Source organism: Ixodes scapularis, unplaced genomic scaffold (assembly GCF_016920785.2).
Source record: "Ixodes scapularis isolate PalLabHiFi unplaced genomic scaffold, ASM1692078v2 PGA_scaffold12__126_contigs__length_90152505, whole genome shotgun sequence".
NCBI classification, from domain to species: domain Eukaryota; kingdom Metazoa; phylum Arthropoda; class Arachnida; order Ixodida; family Ixodidae; genus Ixodes; species Ixodes scapularis.
The window spans coordinates 37816331-37833626 of NW_024609838.1; the positions used below are offsets into that span (position 1 = coordinate 37816331).

Below are 17296 nucleotides of genomic sequence, written 5' to 3' on the forward strand. Positions count from 1 at the left end.
GCCGTATTGTCGGCAACGAAACACCGTGTCTCTGTATGACGCACGAGCCGTCTGCGGCTTTAGGATTGTTCTGACGTTTCCGTTTGAGTGAGACCGACTGCATTGGTGCCTGCACAAGGTGAAGGCACGAACTCCACAACGCAAGTCTCCGGAGAACATTGTGCAAAACGTGCTTGTTGTCTGACAAAATGTGAAACACAGAGCGAGATGCAGGGCGAACCGGGGTATTCGCGACAAGCTCTGCGTCGTTCGTCTTCATCTCGACGTGTTGTAACTATCATAAGCTGTTTCAAACTCCAACAAAGACATCTACAAGATAGTACTCGTTTCGCGTCCGCAGACACAGCTGACCGATGGTCTGCTCGGTGTGAACGACGGGAGGCCTCTATAATATACGAGCAAAAAGAAAGACGGAGCAACAACTAAAAACCGAGAAAACGTTCTCTCTATTACCCCGTTCTTCGAACCTTCGCGTTTCGTCCCGCGACCATCATCAAAAAAGGACAAGAGCCGAGCACTCCGCTTATGCCGTAATGAATCTTCCTCCCTCTCCACGCCGCTACGGCCTTCCTCGGGCAGTCTGCAAGATGGCGAGTGGACGCCGTTCCCTCTTAAGCAGACAGTACGGTGGGAGCTACGGGCTCAGCGGACCAACCAACCACCTCCCTTTCACCGCGTGATCCCGCTCTCTACGCGTGGGGTTGGACGGCAGCGAGATCACGCGGCGAACGATGAACGCACGATTGGTCCAACAAGCACCTATGACTTCCACCCTGCTATCAACCTAGGAGTAAACGGAGATGAAAAAAGAAGAAAAAGAAAGGGTTGGAGGAGAAATCCGGGGGAGGGGCGGACCAATTGAGGATGATTGCAGGGAGATGCGAGGATCCGATAAGGTCTCGGGCGAGGGAAGGCATTCATTAGGCCTAAGCTCACCCGTTCTCGGAGGTTCTCGACCCAGAGCGAGCGGCACAGGCGCAGGTCGGGCTTGTCCGGTGTCCAACGCAGTCCGCCGCGGCTGCAGCGCCACTTCGCCACACCTGCGCGAGAGCGAGTTGGGAAGGGACACGTCGTCAACTGTTGTAGGTCGCCTCTGTCGCGCGGGGACACGTGGGCGACGTTTTGGAGGGGTCGTCGCCGCCCGGTCGCTGCTATGCAACGGGTCGCGTTCCTTTATTATTTTTTATTTGTTGAGTTTTATTTTGATTAATGTAGCACGGATGCCGTCGTTCCGTCAAGCGGACGACACCGAGCATTTGAGCGGCCGACGCTCCTGCAAGACGTGGGCTGTGGCTCGCTGACACTTCGTTGATTTATTTGATTTTTTTTTAATTTATTTACTTCTTTGGAAAATACAGCCAATTCCAGGGTAGTGGTTAAGGCGGGAAGGAATACGAAATGGGTACATAATAGATCAGGACTCGTCACCAAATCATGCACGCAAAATGGCAAAGTATAAATAACACAGGTGCGAGCGCAGGCTACGCTTCGACCGTGGGTTGTACTCTAACGACAAATACCTAACCACACACACACACACAAAAAAATGAAATTGACTGCAGCAGTTTGTAATGGCCGAACTCGATTGTCTTTACTGGCACTCCTAAGTTGGTGGATGTGACATATGCATAATTCTCAAGCTTATGAACAATCTCGGCCGCCGATCTACGTCGAAGAGCTCCACACGTCTCTGCTTCCGCCACAATGCCGCAACAAGTACAACCCGTCTCAGATCACCAACAACGAAAACGGTCAATGCAACACACGATGCAAAATATGACCCGCGAGCGGTCGAGCACGTATACACCGAGAGAAGACACTCGACTGCCCACGACAACTAGAACGACCACACCAACGAAGGAAGGTATTTCACACCCCAAAAGCAGACGCGTCGTCGTTGATAACAAAAGAAAGTTTTTAAGCCGCCGTCTCCCTGCCAATTTATCACACAAAGTACAGTCTGCAGAAATGTTTCGGAGCATACATGGATGAAACAAGCAGGATTCCTACACATGTCTGACGCGTGAGCGGTGTGAATACGATTTTCGTATATCGTTCCGGCAAAATGCGCCGGCGGACAAACGGTTATCACTTGGAACGCCCAACTAAAACCCTCCAAGAGCAGCCTCAGCAGAATCGTTTCAGCATTCGAGATGGACCGCAACGAAGCTTTCCCACGCGTGATTCCCACTGATTCTGACGTCTGACTGAAGGCAAGCGGTGACGCGCCGCGTTCCCCAGTTCCCGATTGGTTCATTAGTCCGACCGGCGCCGCGCCCCAAATGCGCTGATTGGCTAAAGCTGGTTCACAGCGTTCGCTTCGGTCCATCTCTGAGTCGGGACGCGGTGCTCGCGCGGTGCTGCGCTTGCAATCTGACGGGGCGGAGTCTATTATTAGCGTGACATCAATTACGCGGGCCCTGATTATTCGAGTCATGTCCCGGGCGTCTTGAGTTCCGGTCCCTCGTTGACACGTTCCGACGTTCGGGCGACGTTCGGGCAGCCCGGAAGAAGGCAGCGCGGTGACGTCTTCCGTTCGACTCGTTTATTTTTGGGCACTAGTTCCGGCGAGTGCGTACGTGCTCTTCCGGAAAGAATTAAAAACAAAACACATAAAAACATTGACGTTTTTGTTGATGTTTTTACGAGCTTCTGACGTTTGAGCGACGTGAAACTGTCAGAAGACTTTGGTCCACCTGGAAAAGTTATTTTTTTATTTATTTGGATCAGGGGGGATTTCAAAACTTGTGTGTGCGTTGCGGGAAAGGGGAGGGGGATCGAACAAAACGCTCGTGTTTTGCACCGCTAATTATGGGTCCTCTATATACCTCAACTAGTTCCAGATATATTGGCCTACAGTCCGCGAAATCAAAGTGGTCTAGATGACATTTTCGAAACGTGGGTCGGGAATATTTTTTGCGAAGTGAAGCGATGTGCTCCAAGTCCCGGCACACACTCCAGTGCGTGTATACAACGAGCGTGGTTGGGGAGTATACAACTCCACTACGCGCTCTTTATATTTGAATCTCGTGACAAAGTGTTCGGCCCGCGTCCATGTCCGACTAGAAAGGGGTTGTGCCCGTTACAACGCGCCGTTCGCAACTCAAACATCCGTCGTAGCCCGCGCTCGTAAATGCTTTGGGCGCGGCGGTAGGGGCGTGGCACTTGTCTGCGTTTCGCCGAGGGCCGGGGTATCAGGTGCCGCGTGTTTCCAACTTTCGCTTATTAATTTTCAGCGGACTCGCGGATTTAATCAAGAAGTGCTCTTCCTGTCCGCTTGGTTTCTTGTTTTACATCAACGTTTGAATTATTACTCGTTTTGTGTAGATGCACTCGAATTGTTTTAATTGTTTTTTGCCGTTACTTTTTTTTTTATGAATATAAAGAATGAGGTTTGCGGACGACACGAGTGGAGAGTTGTACTTAAAATTTCCCATTCTCAAAAACCTTTTAGGGTACGGCCTTACAACTGGAAATTTTCCAGTACTCTTGTCGATCGTGAGGGTCTAGCATACGCGAAGCTGGAAATACTCGCCCCACCAATTAGTAATTACACATAACAAAAAGAAGAAAAAAAAATGTGGGTGTCATTGTTAATGCCCATAAAGAAAGAGCAATGAAACCTTCCCGCCACACCAGTTGTTTCAATTTTGGACTTTAAATCGTAAATTAAAATTAAAAAAAAAAGTCGAATTGTGTTAACAGCGTTGCGCAATGCGTATGCCCACCTGCAGCTCGATATAGCCCCAGAGACGAATAAACTTTAAATCAGCCAAATAAAATGAAGCAGGTTTTTGACGATTGTATTTATCTCGTTCGATCATGTGTGGTCATTTTACCAAAAAGCTCAACGTTCCAACCAGCACAGTTTCTTTGGCCAAAATTCGAGTTTTGTCTTGAAATTCAGGGTCTTTAAGAGCCCAAGGAAGCCAATGTAAAGCCGAACTATACGTTTTTCTTTTTTTGGTTAGAGTCCGGGTGTTTTGGCCCTAACTTTGCCAAAGAAGAGCCAGAGTTGGGCTTCACTGCTTGTCCTTTCGGTCACGCGTGGCATCTTCGGCTCAAGCCTAGCGCTTTCGCAATGATGGGACGAGCCAGAGAAAAGCATCAGGAACGCCAGACAAAAGTCCTCTGCCATTAATTGACGCCTTTGAGCAAGGTCGTATATTAGGCACAAGTTTGGCCCCAACATTGCGAAGCTTGTGTAAAGTTGGGCGTTTCTCTGCCGTGCTACACCAGGAGACCTTTCCGGCATTTTGAAACATGCACACAGTGTAAATATGTTGCTGTATTAGTCGAGATGTTTACTGCTTTTAAGATCCATTAGTCTGCCCCGGAAACAGTTCGTTTATGTAAAACGTAAATGCGTCGCACTCTTACGAAAAAAAAAACAACAGAAAAAAAACACGGGACGCTACCGCTTTCCAATTGGTTATAGTATGTCACACCGCCAGATATAAATTGAATCCAGACGAAAGCCTGATAACAATTTACGGATACAAATTTATAATACGAGTAACAAACTGTTCGCTATATCGAAACACACGAAGAAATATAAATAAACACAGTGGTGTCGTTTGGCCCGTATGTGATGTAGTACCATTTTTCTGTATAATGTTCACGAATAAGTGTACTATCGGAAACAATATGAGGCATGAAAGCGCCTCGGCGGCGACAAGCGGAGACGCGTTCACGTTCATATTGCTTTCGATAGTACCATCCTCAGTAATAATATAAAAAAGAACATCCGGTGAACGAATACGTTAATTGCGTAAAATGTGGCTTCATATTTTAGGCAACCGTGTGACCCTGCTACAAAAGAACACCCGACCAAAGTATTGCAAAGGGCGTCAGGATGGAATATAAACCACGGTTTCTATTCTCACAAATCTCCATGCGGTCAGGGTCACATGCATCGGTACTTTAGCAGAGGGATCGTCAACTCTGTGCAGCATCAAGGCCACACTTCCCAGACAACAAGGCCTTAGTGATGAATTTAAAACGTCACTACTCGGAGGCCAGCGTGGAGTACGCATTGAACGTGAGTGCTACGGGACGTCAGCGTTCGGGTGGTAATCGTGCTCGCCAAATAAATGCCATCGCCTCCCACGCTGCTACAGAACTCGTGCTCCACGCCGTGCACGCGCTGGCCTTCTTAGGATGACATAGCAGCACTAAGGCCTCTTTATTTAGAAGGTATTTGATCGAGGCCCTTAGTTGTCGCGCGCACCCTTCAGCGCCCCAGGTGCATAAAGACGGCAAAACTTTCGCAACCCCGCAGACCACAAGAACCTCGTAAGGGTTAAGCAAACCAATCAGGTCCTGCCAACGTGGCGGCACCGCGGCGGCAATGACGCCTTCGCTAAAAGGAGCAACGCCCCCACCCTGGGTGCTTTCCCTTCCAACCAGAGCCAATATATCATACTATACACACACACGCACGCACCCCGGCGGCGTTTGTTGAAATCGAGATGTGTAATTACGGGGACACAATGACGTAAGGCCTCCAATATCGCCGTCCAGCGGAGCGGCTAATTCGACCCCGGCTGCAGCCTCGGGAGAAAGGCTGAGGACACGACCGGTTCGCGAACAATGAAATATTCAGCGGCCGCTTCTTGAAGTTTTAATCAGCCTCCGAGAATGCCTTCACCGCCGCCGCTCAAGTACCTCTTGTCAACCCCCCCCCCCCCCCCCCCGGCCCTCCTTCCCCTTTTCTTTTCTTCGTCCTTACGATCTGGCCTAAATGCGAGGGAGAAAGCGTAAAATAATAGTAATAAAAAAGAACCGCAAGACTCCCAAATAATTGCCTTCATTATCGCCATTCATTAATCTCTCTTTATTAGGTCGTTATTCTCTGGTCGTCGCCACCGTTTTTGGTCCTTTTTCTTCTTTTGGAGGCTCCGGAAAGCACGAATATCTGTGTGTGTGTATGTGCGTGTTGTCTTTTAGTTGTCGTACGATGTCCAAAAAACAGGACGTCTAGCAAAAGTAAACAATGAATTTCGTTAGTGTGTAGAGGGCCAAAAAAATGGCGGCCGAAAATGGGCAGCTGTGGATCACGTTTGTACGGCGACGTTAAGGATTCTGTTCGGGTTAAGAGAAGTAAAGAACGCGCGCGCGTGTTTGTGTGTGTGTGTTTTCTCGTCTCTTGACTAAAGTGCTGTAATGACCCAAGTCAAGCATCGGCTCTGGCAGAGATTAACGCTGTTTTCTGGTTTTGTCTTTTTGTCGCGAAAACAGACGACATTAGCTAACGCAAACGAGAAGGCAGAGTGTATTATACGCACGCACGTTGCGAGTCCTTGACTCTTACGGGTCAGAGAGCTTCACATGCCTGCACATTAAAGTGTCCTATTCAGGCGGGGAAACACCACCAAGAATAATCAAGGCCTGCGGACACGCTCCTCTCTGCCTCCATGGAACGAATGGCGCCAGCTCAGCAATTGAGCCCGAGCGTCCTTCGACGCGTTCATTGGACACGAGGACCAGCCGAACACTGACGCAGCACTCGTATCCAATCTGCGTTCTTCGCTCGAGCTCATGGTGATGACGTCACAATTGTAGTACACAGGTCTTAATTATTTCAGGCAGTGTTGGGTAGGGTACCCCATACGCGTCTGTCTTACACTTGTGACATCAAACCGGGTTTTTGCTGCGATACTTCATCTTTGTTCAGAGGAGCATGTAAATAAGGGCGACTCTCCGGGCAGTGATTTCCCTACACTATAGCTAGGGCGGGGTGGGGTTGTACAGGGTGAAACAAGGAGACGGCAGGCTCTTTAAATCGACCGGAAAATTCGGTTTCTTAACCTATCGCGCTACGACTTTGTGCAGCGTTGCCCACAGATAGTGCATTTGTTTTGTGAAGTTTGGGAAGAGCGAACTTACCTGAGGAAAAAGTAAAGAAAGAGAAAGGCTTAGCTCCTATGGAAGCGCAGCGACGCCACCGGTCTGCAAACAACACGGCGACGTTTCGCACGGGAGACAAGAGATGGCGCAACAAACGCCGCCAACGAACGAGCATAAGGCGCCGAGAGCAGGCTTTTTTAGCAGACGACCTATTCGACTCAAAAGCGGCGCGCGTTCCGCAGGCGGCGACAGTCGCAGAAACACAAAAGACAGGCACGGTAACAGCAAGGAACTGCAGTTCCTTGTCTGAAAAAGGGCCGGCTCTCGGCGTCGTCTGCTCGTTCGTTGGCGGCAGTTGGCGTCGCGACCGCTTGCAACGCTGCACAAAGTCGTAGCGCGATAGGTAAAGAAACAAATTTTCCGGTCGATTTAAAGAGCCTGGCGTCTCCTTGTTTCACCCTGTACACCCCCCCCCCCCCTTGTTTTTCCAAAGGCACCCCTTAATTCGCAACGACTCCTCTATTCTCAACGCCCCCCCACCCCTATTTCAATTCCTGGCAAAACCCCTGTCTCCGGGCTCCACCAGGATCTCGTGCTTTGAGCTGTGGCAATAGTGGGCTAGAAGGTGGTGATCGCTAGCTGCTAGGGGATGAAAGAGGTCACACGTTTCATTCTTCACGTGTCACTATGACCACGGTACCGCCTGTAAGGTTACAGCAGCGCCATAGCGGAAGAGACGAGTTCATTTTTAGGAAATTTGGTTCTCAATAAAACGAAACAAGCAAATTTTTTTTTTTTTTTAAGTCGTAACTTTTTTTTTTTAATGGTCGAGCAATGCTTGTACAGGATGTGATAAAATGCTCGACCCGCCCGTCTCGAACCCTTAAACATGCCCTCTCCTACAATACTTGATGCTACGATTGTCTGTGGATACCTCCCCCTGCGTTCTGAGACAATAAGTGCGTCGCTAACGCTGGCTATCGGCGGCGCAGCAGACGTCGCCATCTTGTTCGCGCGTTTGGGGCAGTAAGACATACAGATGCACACTGTCTTAAGGGGATTAATGGCTTGTTTTGCTCTCGCACGCCTCTCAGTTAGTCCCGGTCGAGTGAAGTTAGTCCTTAGCATTTGCACCCGGTACCTAGCTCGGACCAGATGACTTTTTGGGGGAGCAAATAGGAGTTGAGAGGACCAAATGCTGCCTTTAGTCCTTTGAGACCATTCCTTTTTTCTTAAGAGTGTATACACTATCTGGCTAGTTGCTTGCAGCGCTCTGGAAGCCACAGGAGGTAGAGTGAGAAAATAATCTCCGAGGGAGACAAAAGCGACGTCTGGAATACACAAACGAGTGTCCGGGTAAGAGGAGAGTTCCTCCTCCTCCTGGGGGGGGGGGGGGGGGGGGGGGGGGTGCAACTGCTCGGTTTGCGCTCTGGCCTCTGCTCCTCGGGTAACGTTGCGCGCAAATAGTGGGATAAAGTATAGAACTTTTCCGCTTACTCTCGCCCCCGACTGCCGAGTAGGCATATCCGGTATGGACGACGAAAAAATATTAAACCGTTTCAACCTAAACATAGTAAAAAAAATAGAGGGAGACAAAACGAGAATGGGTTACGGTTACGCTTATCTCCTAAATGCATTCTACTGGCGTGGTGACGGCAAAACAATGTTTTCGCCCATACCGGAAGTGACGATATTTCAAGATGGCGGCGCCCTTGTGAAAAAGGTCTACAGCAAGGAGGCGCTGCCGCCAGAATACAGATTATGATGTTCCGTAGGCTTGAATCGTGGGAGCGCTCTCGCCCGTGCGATCCGTCACACGTCCCCTTCTAGTCTACCTTTGTGTCTGCTGCCACAGTTCCAACAAGATTCCTTACTGTTTCTTTTTTATCGTTCCAGATCATTATTTTGCGAAGAACGCTGAGAGAACAGCTTACCAGTGGCGCCCCCTGGGCACTTCTGCACCGCCGTGTTTCCGGCCCTAGTCCAATTCCAGTAGAGCTCCCTGGAGTAGATCGGAGCACAGTACTCCTCGCTGGACCCGGGAAGCTCCAGAGAAACCGTGGATAAGTCCTCCGTTGGTTCTGCTGTGAACAGAAACAAGCAGGTAAACAACACACAGTTACAGCCGGCACCTGCGAGTTACACGTGTAAGTAGGATACGTGTGGCTCATTAAACATCGTGGATCAAGGACACAAACGCACAAAAAAAAATAAAACCGGGAGTACCCAGTTATCGGGGGTTGCCGTGACTACGCGTACCGTTTTTTTATACAAATGCGTTTCTCAGCACTTCAGCGATAATACAAATTACGTTTAACAGATTCTATTGGGTTCGCTGACTCAGATGTGCTACTAACGGCTCATTACGTCTCAAATATTCCGTGTTCGTTCAGTGTCATCATTGCGCTTGAATGAGGAAGAGGGAGTGAAGACAACGCCCCGAAGGTACCAAGGCCAAAGTGACTACATTTTCCACGTCACAAACGTGAGGTCAAGGCGAGGCTCTGATCCGACAACATGACGCACCGGTTTCTGCGACGTCACTCGTTGCACCTCGGGACCACTTTTGTTGTGTCGATGGAACAGGACGCTAGACACACCAGTCAAAGACGCGTTCTAAGCGCATTAATAAAACGAAGGTCCCTTCCACAAGCAGATACGGTTTGGAATGAGTATTCGATTCGCATCATCACACCCGAGCATTTGTAGCCTTCTTTGTACCGCCAAAGACGATTACGCGGTCAATTTGTACCGAGCCCTTCCTTCTTTCCATATTCACCCGATATACGTAGCAGCAGCAGCACCGGACTCACGCCCGAAAACAAAGGGCAGTAATCAGCGTCCGGACGGTTCCTCGCCATTCCACCCACACAGGCAAACACGTCCACCGAACGAAAACATAAACGTCCAACAAACAAACCAATTCTTCGCTAAGCATTTTTTTTTCTCTCGCTCGTTTTCTTTTAGAAATTGGGGTCCGTCGGACGCGGTGCCGAGATCACTATCTTCTCCCCCATACATAGTACGTGCGGTGGTGGGGAGGCTACCACGCCGATATGCGGAAACGACTCCGGCCCCGTGCAACAACAACATAACCTGGCGCCGGACACGCTCTGAAACACGACGTGTCATTATCCATTGCCCTCCATTGTCAAAAAACCAAGCAGTATCCTTTGCCCCCCCTCGTCCCTCCCCCCCCCCCCCCCCCCCCCCCCCAACCATCCCTTCCTGCGCCTGCTATCGAATCTTGCAATCTCCGCTGGATCTCTACCAGCCTATCCCACGCGCTCTACCTTAAAAAGACGAAAGAAAAAGTATAACAGAGAGATAGATGGATGTATGTATGTATGAAAAACTTTATTAAAGGTATATCATGAGGGAGGTAGTTTGCGCGCCTCTGTTTTCCTGTGCCCTCCCTGCGAGATAACGTTCACCGCCCTCTACACTCGGCTTTCACTTCAGAATGAACCTCTGCGAACATAAGGAGCCATCCCAGCCAATCCAAGGCCGTATGGGCGTCACGTGACCTCCGGGAAGGACGCAGTGATGCGCGGAGCACGTAGTCACGTGACAAGTTCCCAGAGCTGGATTGGCTGGGATGGCCCGTATCGTCCGCGGCGCTGCATCCTAAAGTGAAACAGAGTGCAAACTCCGTTCGCCCCCAAAGCAGACAGCGTGGCAGAAGCTGAGTCCTCGGGCGAACCAGTAAACCGTCTGTCTTTCGACACGCGATCATGCTCCTCCCGCCTATATGTCCCCCGTGCAGAGAGAAGGGTCAGGTGATCGAAGGGAGATCGCTGATTGGTCCGGCAAGCGCGTAGCTCCAACCGCACTGCCAGCCTGGGGGTGAGTGAACGAAGTAGGGTGGGGGTCTCGCGCTCTACGCGACACACACACACACTACACCCGCTGACTTGCTTGTAACGACCGCGTCACTGTGTACGCTGACCAGGCGGTGGGAGGTACGGAAACGCGGGCTCACGGAGGCCCGCGCACGCACACCGCCTCGTTCGATCTGTTTTGTCGTGCGCGAAACACGACAAGGAAAACTGCGAAGATTTTTTTTTTTCCCTCCCACCCATTGTGTCGATGAGGCTTAACGTCCTGCTGATTATTCAGTTGTCGTGCTACTCTTTTTGTTACTGTTTGTTGCCCACTTAACACCGCCCCCCCCCCCCTCCCCCCTCCCAAACCGAGGTACAGGAGGCTAAGACAAAAGGTCCGCATTTAGCCACCTCCCGCCTTGACAGAAAGGAGGCCGTTCGATTTCTCGTGCGCGCGCATGTGGCAAAGATAAAAATGGGGACTCAAAACAGCGCGCGTGAACGAGGGGGGAGAGGGGAGCGTTGCATTAAAATGAGATTGTCCCATTGTTTTTGCCCTTGTTTCCGAACTGGTCGCTGCTCTTTTCCCGCTACCACTTCCATTCTTCACAATGCATATCCGTAGCGCGAGCGCGCGGCTAGATTGTCAAATGGCGTGGCTAGACCCCGAAAATGAAAACGAAGATTCTTTATATATTTCGTGCGCATTATTAATGTGCGTCGCTCTTATACGGGAAAGGGGGGTGGGGGTGTTCGAGCGTGCTGCTTTTTGTGCCTTCTGTATCTTTGTCGTTCTGGATGCTCGTCGCCGCATATGCGGTTATCTGGCGAACACCCTACGCAGTGCTCGCTTAGCGCCAAGTTCAGCGCGTCTGTGTGCCCCCCCCCCCCCCCCTCCCCGCCCCCGCTTCCCCTCCTTCGGTTTGCGCCAAGTATTCGCGTGTAGTAGCGAGCGTTCAACAGAGTACTAAGCTTCTACGAGTACGTACCATGACTAAAGCTACACTATTAGCAATGTGCGCGACCAAAACCGTCACTGTAATACCCGTGTCCCACTAGAGCGACATACAGAAACAAAAGACAACGACAAGCCTCAAACCACAGCCTTTCGCGATCTGAGAGGCTTTGTAGAATAAAAGAGGCTATGCTCAAACACGAAGCATCATGCTCGTGAGGGTGGCTTCGGCAGGCTTGCAATCACTCGTGCTTACTTCACGAGCACCGAACGACTAAACGCCTGCCGAAGGTACCATCGCGAGCATACTGCATGGGTTTGAGGCTTGTCGCTGTCTTTTGTCTCCGTCTGTCACTCTAGTGGGACACGGGAATAAACGGCCTTCCACGATTGGCCCAACCACAGGCATAACAGCCCTGCCACACTATTAACTTCGACGATATCGATTTAAGTACGAGATAGCTCTTCACGTCTACCGTGCTTTTTAAGCCCGTCGAAATTGCCGTCTCAACTGATGATAGGTAGTCAAGGTTACAACTCGTGATGTCACAGCGACGACAATCTTGATCGTGACATCATGGATGGAATACGTAAGAAAAAGGTAAGGACACCAATCGGGCAACGTCAAAAGCGCAAGTAAGGGCCGGCTTTAAGGGTGGGCGACCTCTGCGGTCGCCCAGGGCGCCATCAATAGAGGGGCGCCGCCACGCCCCCCTTTTGAAATTATTTTAGCGTTTTTTTATTTATTTGAACACAGGGCCCCTCGTTTTTGGATTGCGGTAATCATCTGACGAAACGCTCGTGTTGGGCCATTACTCACATGTTTACTAACAACGTGATGTCGTAACTAGTAAATAGGGGCGTATAAAAAAAAAAGGGGGGGGGGGGGGCGCCACGGCCGGAGTCCGCCCAGGGCGCTTGACGATGTAAAGACTGGCCTGGCGCAAGTCAATACCCAAGTAGCACGAAGTTTGGCCAAGCAGTGGCCAATGGCTGACGATGGTTTTTTGGCCAATGGCTAAAGAGTGGCCATTCATCGGCCAACGTTCAGCCGATGGCTGATGGCCAGTGGCTATCAGCCTTTCTCTGGCCAATGGCCAGAGAAAGGCTAGTAGTTGGCCAATGGCTGGCCACTGTCTGGATGCTAGCCAAAGGACAACTGCCAGTCATTGGCCAATAATTGGCCAAATCTGTGCTGCTATAGGCCTTTTCTGTTTATGATTGGTTGAGGGATGATAGACCACGTACATGACAAACACCATGACGGTGCGCTTTTGATGGTGTCTGAATGGTCTGATTATCTGATTAACTCGTAGCGTCGGCTGCGTCTGGACCTAAGGTGAAACGAAGTATAACACAGTCACCGACATGATAAGAAACGCTGGGCGCGTCTCATCATGTTTGTGCTTTATGTTTCATGATCGGAAGTTCTTATTGGCTGATGTTGCAATCTGATTGGTTGAGGAGCGATGATAAGATGCTCGGAACTCGCCTGATTTTCCTAAGCCGTCTGCTACTTAAGCCCAACGACTCGGCAAAGAAATGCCCAGTCACTGATCCATAGACCCATATCTGATCTTCCGCAGAAGATGGCCACTGTGCTCGCCAGGAAGAACGCGTTCCGCAGCTCAGTATAGACAAAGATGGCAGTGCCCGGGGAGATCATTTTTCGTTTTCGTCGGTGGTTTCCGCTGTCCCGCAACGTCCTCCGCAACCCGCTATATGAGATCCGGGACTCTGCAGGCAAGGCTATGGCGCAGCGCGTGCGCAGTAGTAGAGTCTTCGTTCTCAAAAACGTAACGGAGGTGAAAAAAAAAAAAAAAAAAAAAACGGTAGCCGACGTTACGAGTTTATAGGACCTAATCAGACGGCGTCAAAAGCGTACACCCATCGTGATGTTTGGCATGTTTCTGTATACGTGTCCTATCATCGCCGAAACAATCAGAAACTGAAAAGGTCCGCTCACAAAGTTGGCTGCGTTTCGACTTAAGCTGAAAGGAGGTACAGAAGATTTTCCCTCCCTCCTCCCTCTTCCAAAAGTCATCATCTGTGTATACACGTAGCGCCGCCTGGCTTGCGTTGTTGGAGCGCGTTGGAATATCAGTAACGATGACATCATGCGTGGGCCTTATCTTCTTGGTGTTCACTTGGCGCCATATTTGAGGGCTTAGTGTTTAGAGCGCGTGCTCGGAACGAGCTCACATTCGCAGGGCTGCTAAGACAGGCAGTTTCGATGATGCGGAATGCACGCTGCAAAAGAACTGTGGAAGCTCGCGTTTAGCACGCGCTCAGCAGTCGCGCACAGAGCTATGACTGGCAGTGAATACTCCCTATAGGAGGTATTCACTGGGCGCCATATTTGAGGGCGATGTTTAGAGCCCATGCTCAAAACGAGCTCGCATTAATAGCCTGCTAAGACCGGCAACCTTGATGGTGCTAAATCCACGCTCCAAAAGGACTGCGGAAGCTCGCCGTCAGCATGCGCTCAGCAGCAGCGCACACGGATATGGCCGCCAGTGAATACTCCCTATTCGCGGTGAAAAGCTCGCTAGGGGCGCTTCCGTTTTTCTCACTATGGGTAGTGCACGTGCTACCCACTCGGTTACGTTTCCGTTTCTGTAGCGCATAGCAGTTTGGCATTGCACGTGCTTGCGCCAACAGAGGAAGTCGAAGTATAATCAATGAGAGTTGCGAAAAAATTCCACCAGGCGGCGATACCCAAACTTCTCGCCGCGAACACCCGATCGTGCACAGAAAGCGGGCGTAATCATGCCGTTCACAATACGCGGATTTAAAATTGTGGGTGTCTGTGTGCGCGCGCGAGTGCTGGCAGAGAAATCATCGATCTTTGACTCGCTGCACGCGCAGGGCGCCGGGGCCCATTGCCACAAACTGGTCGTTTGCGTACTGACGACGAGGTGCCGGCCTGACCTGAAATGCGGGATGGTTGTATTGGGGACCCGTGAACGGTCAACGAACAAAAAAACGCGCATTCAAAAGAAAAAAATTATAAAGAAAACAATCGAACGAAGGTTCATTTGAAATGCAAGAGGGGCAAAAATGGGGTCAGAAGAGTCTGATGCATCGTATGTCCGCGCGGCGTATTGGCGAGGGGATCGAACTATAGACGATTGCAAGCGGGGCATCTTGCCACCGCCATGTTTCTGCTCGTGCCGGTAAGTGTGTGTAATTACTACGAGCTTGCCAAAGCTACGTTCACGCGCACGCTGCACACGCTTGCACGCATGGTGCACCAGTGAGGCGCCATGCTTGCAATTGTCAAGCCCGCACTTGAACACGACGGGTGCGGCGTAGAAAGCAGGTTCACGGCAGGTAAATCGTCTGCGCATGCGCTGCACCGACAGCAGCGCCAACGCAGCGACATGACGTCAGAGCTCGGTGACGTCACAGCTCGGTCTTTATGGAACACAAGGTCTGTGGACTGGATTCTTAATGTCATCTGCCGCAATCGAATGCGGGGCGCAGCGTTCGATTATATGTCAGCCGAGCGCTGTGTGAGGAACGCAAACAAATAATTCATGTTGCTGTTGTTCCCATGAGTTTAGTTCTTATCTTAGCCGCTAGGCGCGGGGCACTTGGATCTCTCCAACAGGGCCCGTAGTTGCGCATGATTGGACGACGTACTGGCCCTCTTTCGTTTTTTTTTTCTTTTTTGTAAGCGAGTGCGTTTGTTTGTGTAGGCGAGAAAAATGGAAAGGAAATGTAATTTTAGCGGGCTCTTTTATATGGAAATTGAACGTTTTTTTCCCCGGATGGTTTTCGTTGGGTCTTGGTCGAAGGTTGACATGGCGAATCAATACGCAATCGTCGTGGAGCGTGCAAAAAAAAAAAAAATCGTTCGCAGCAACGGTATCGGCGTTCATTGAAAACCCCTTTTGAGGGGGGCAGTTCCGTAATGAAAGCGGAAATATGGGTCAATTTTAGTCATCGTGAGTCGTGTTTGAGTGCTGCAGAGCATTTGTTTTCTCGTTTTTTGTTTTGTTTTTTGAAGAGCGAGTTTACGCATATATATGACACATTGAAAGCCTAGTTGAGGTGGTAATATGAATGTTTGATTTCTTTCAGGATGTCCACGCGTAATGCTCTTCTGTTTTTGTACTAGAATTGCTTTGTTTTTTTCTTAATTTGATAAAATGATATTGCGTGCGCTGCGATGGGAGCGTCACGTGTGCATTCACATAAATTCCCTACGAACTTTTCTTTAAAGAATAGCAAAATATAATCAGCATGAGCGAAATCAATCAATACCTTGGACCAGTATACCCATACCAAAGAAGGGTAACATCAGATCTGATACAATAATACAAACCACTTATATTACTTATAATAAAATCTAGTTTGGTAGAAAGAAAATGTGTTCTCAACAATAAACTATTGCAGGCCATAAACAGATAAGATAATTTTCGGAACAAAGAAAAATTGCAATAACTATAAATTAAAAACGTTATGAGATACGAGGGTGTTCGAAAAGTTTGTATTGTTGGCATGAAGGAATAGAGATTCAGCAACGAAACTCTGATAGGAATTTAGCCTTTTTCTAAATGCCTATTCGCCATCCAAAGACACGAACTTCTGCCAGCAACGGACAACCTGCCGGAGGGGAGGCACTCACTTGATCGAATGACGTTTTAGCGAACGCCCACGTTTCACCGAATGACACTTTAGCGAATAGTCGGACGCCGCGAGGCGGCGTTTTCGGGTGGGCCAAATGGGTTCACATTTTTGTAATGAGCCGCCGCAGACTGTCGCCGGGCAAAGCGGCGTAAAGCGCAGCGCGGCGGATGGGTTAACGCGCGCCCCCGTTATTCGCTGAAACGTCGATTCGGTCAAATGTCGCCGTTCGCTAAAATGTCATTCGCTCATGTGATATGGACCCTATAAACTGAGGTCGTTGCCCCCCCAACACCGGTTCCGGAATGAATCTCCTTAGCATTGCTTACCTTCGACTTTCCCTACGGGCGGTGCCATTTTTGTTTCGATGCCCTAGCGGCGTTTCGCGGTACTACAGAACGCTATGTTTACACCGGGCCCTTTCAAAAAAAAAGAAAAAAAAATTGGTGCCGATGATACCAACTTTTATGAACGGACATGTACATGTAAATTGCAGTAACCTTTTTGCACTATTACCGAAGCACCACTGCACGCGCTCGCCTTATCTGTAAAATAAATTCGAAGCCAACTAATAAAATAACGCTTCGTCGAATGCACGTGCGAAGTGCTATTCATTTGAGATTTTTGCTCTAGAAACTGCTTTTTTGCGGACGCCAGCACGGGTAGCGTGTGTCTAACACCAAACTCACGTAAGCGCTCAAGAGTTTCGCGACCTGCATTTCCGGATTTCCTTGTGGGCGCCACCATTTCGGCACCTCGTGGAGAGCGGACGCAATCGACCCTTTTCAAAAGTCCATCGAGCGACACTGGCGGCCGCCACTGCGGTCGCCATTGCTTAGATATAGGTGGCGCAAGCTACCGCCCGTTACAAAGCGTATAGCCAGAAACATCCAGCCATCCATCCATGGACACGAAGCGCGTGATTGGATACGAGTCCTCGCCGAACGCTGACGCAGCGATCGTGTCCAATACGAGCCGGGCCGACTTCACGCCGAACGCTGATCGAATTCGCGCCGAGTTCGCGCCGACGCAAAGC

At 50.0% G+C, this 17296-nt stretch overlaps 1 protein-coding gene across 6 annotated transcripts in view; it reads right to left on the reverse strand.

The window, feature by feature from the left end:
* Positions 1-17296, reverse strand: part of LOC8032277 (latrophilin Cirl) — a 395876-nt gene that overhangs the window by 30261 nt on the left and 348319 nt on the right. For 3 of the 6 annotated variants that reach the window (XM_042289522.1, XM_042289525.1, XM_042289523.1), the window contains 2 exons: positions 8784-8930; positions 937-1040 (listed from right to left, as the gene is read on the reverse strand). In XM_042289522.1, coding sequence (XP_042145456.1) covers positions 937-1040; positions 8784-8930 — 251 coding nt within the window. Of the gene's footprint in view, positions 1-936; positions 1041-8783; positions 8934-17296 lie in introns of all 6 variants that reach the window. The other 3 variants (XM_042289521.1, XM_042289524.1, XM_040219432.3) reach the window with 1 other exon arrangement.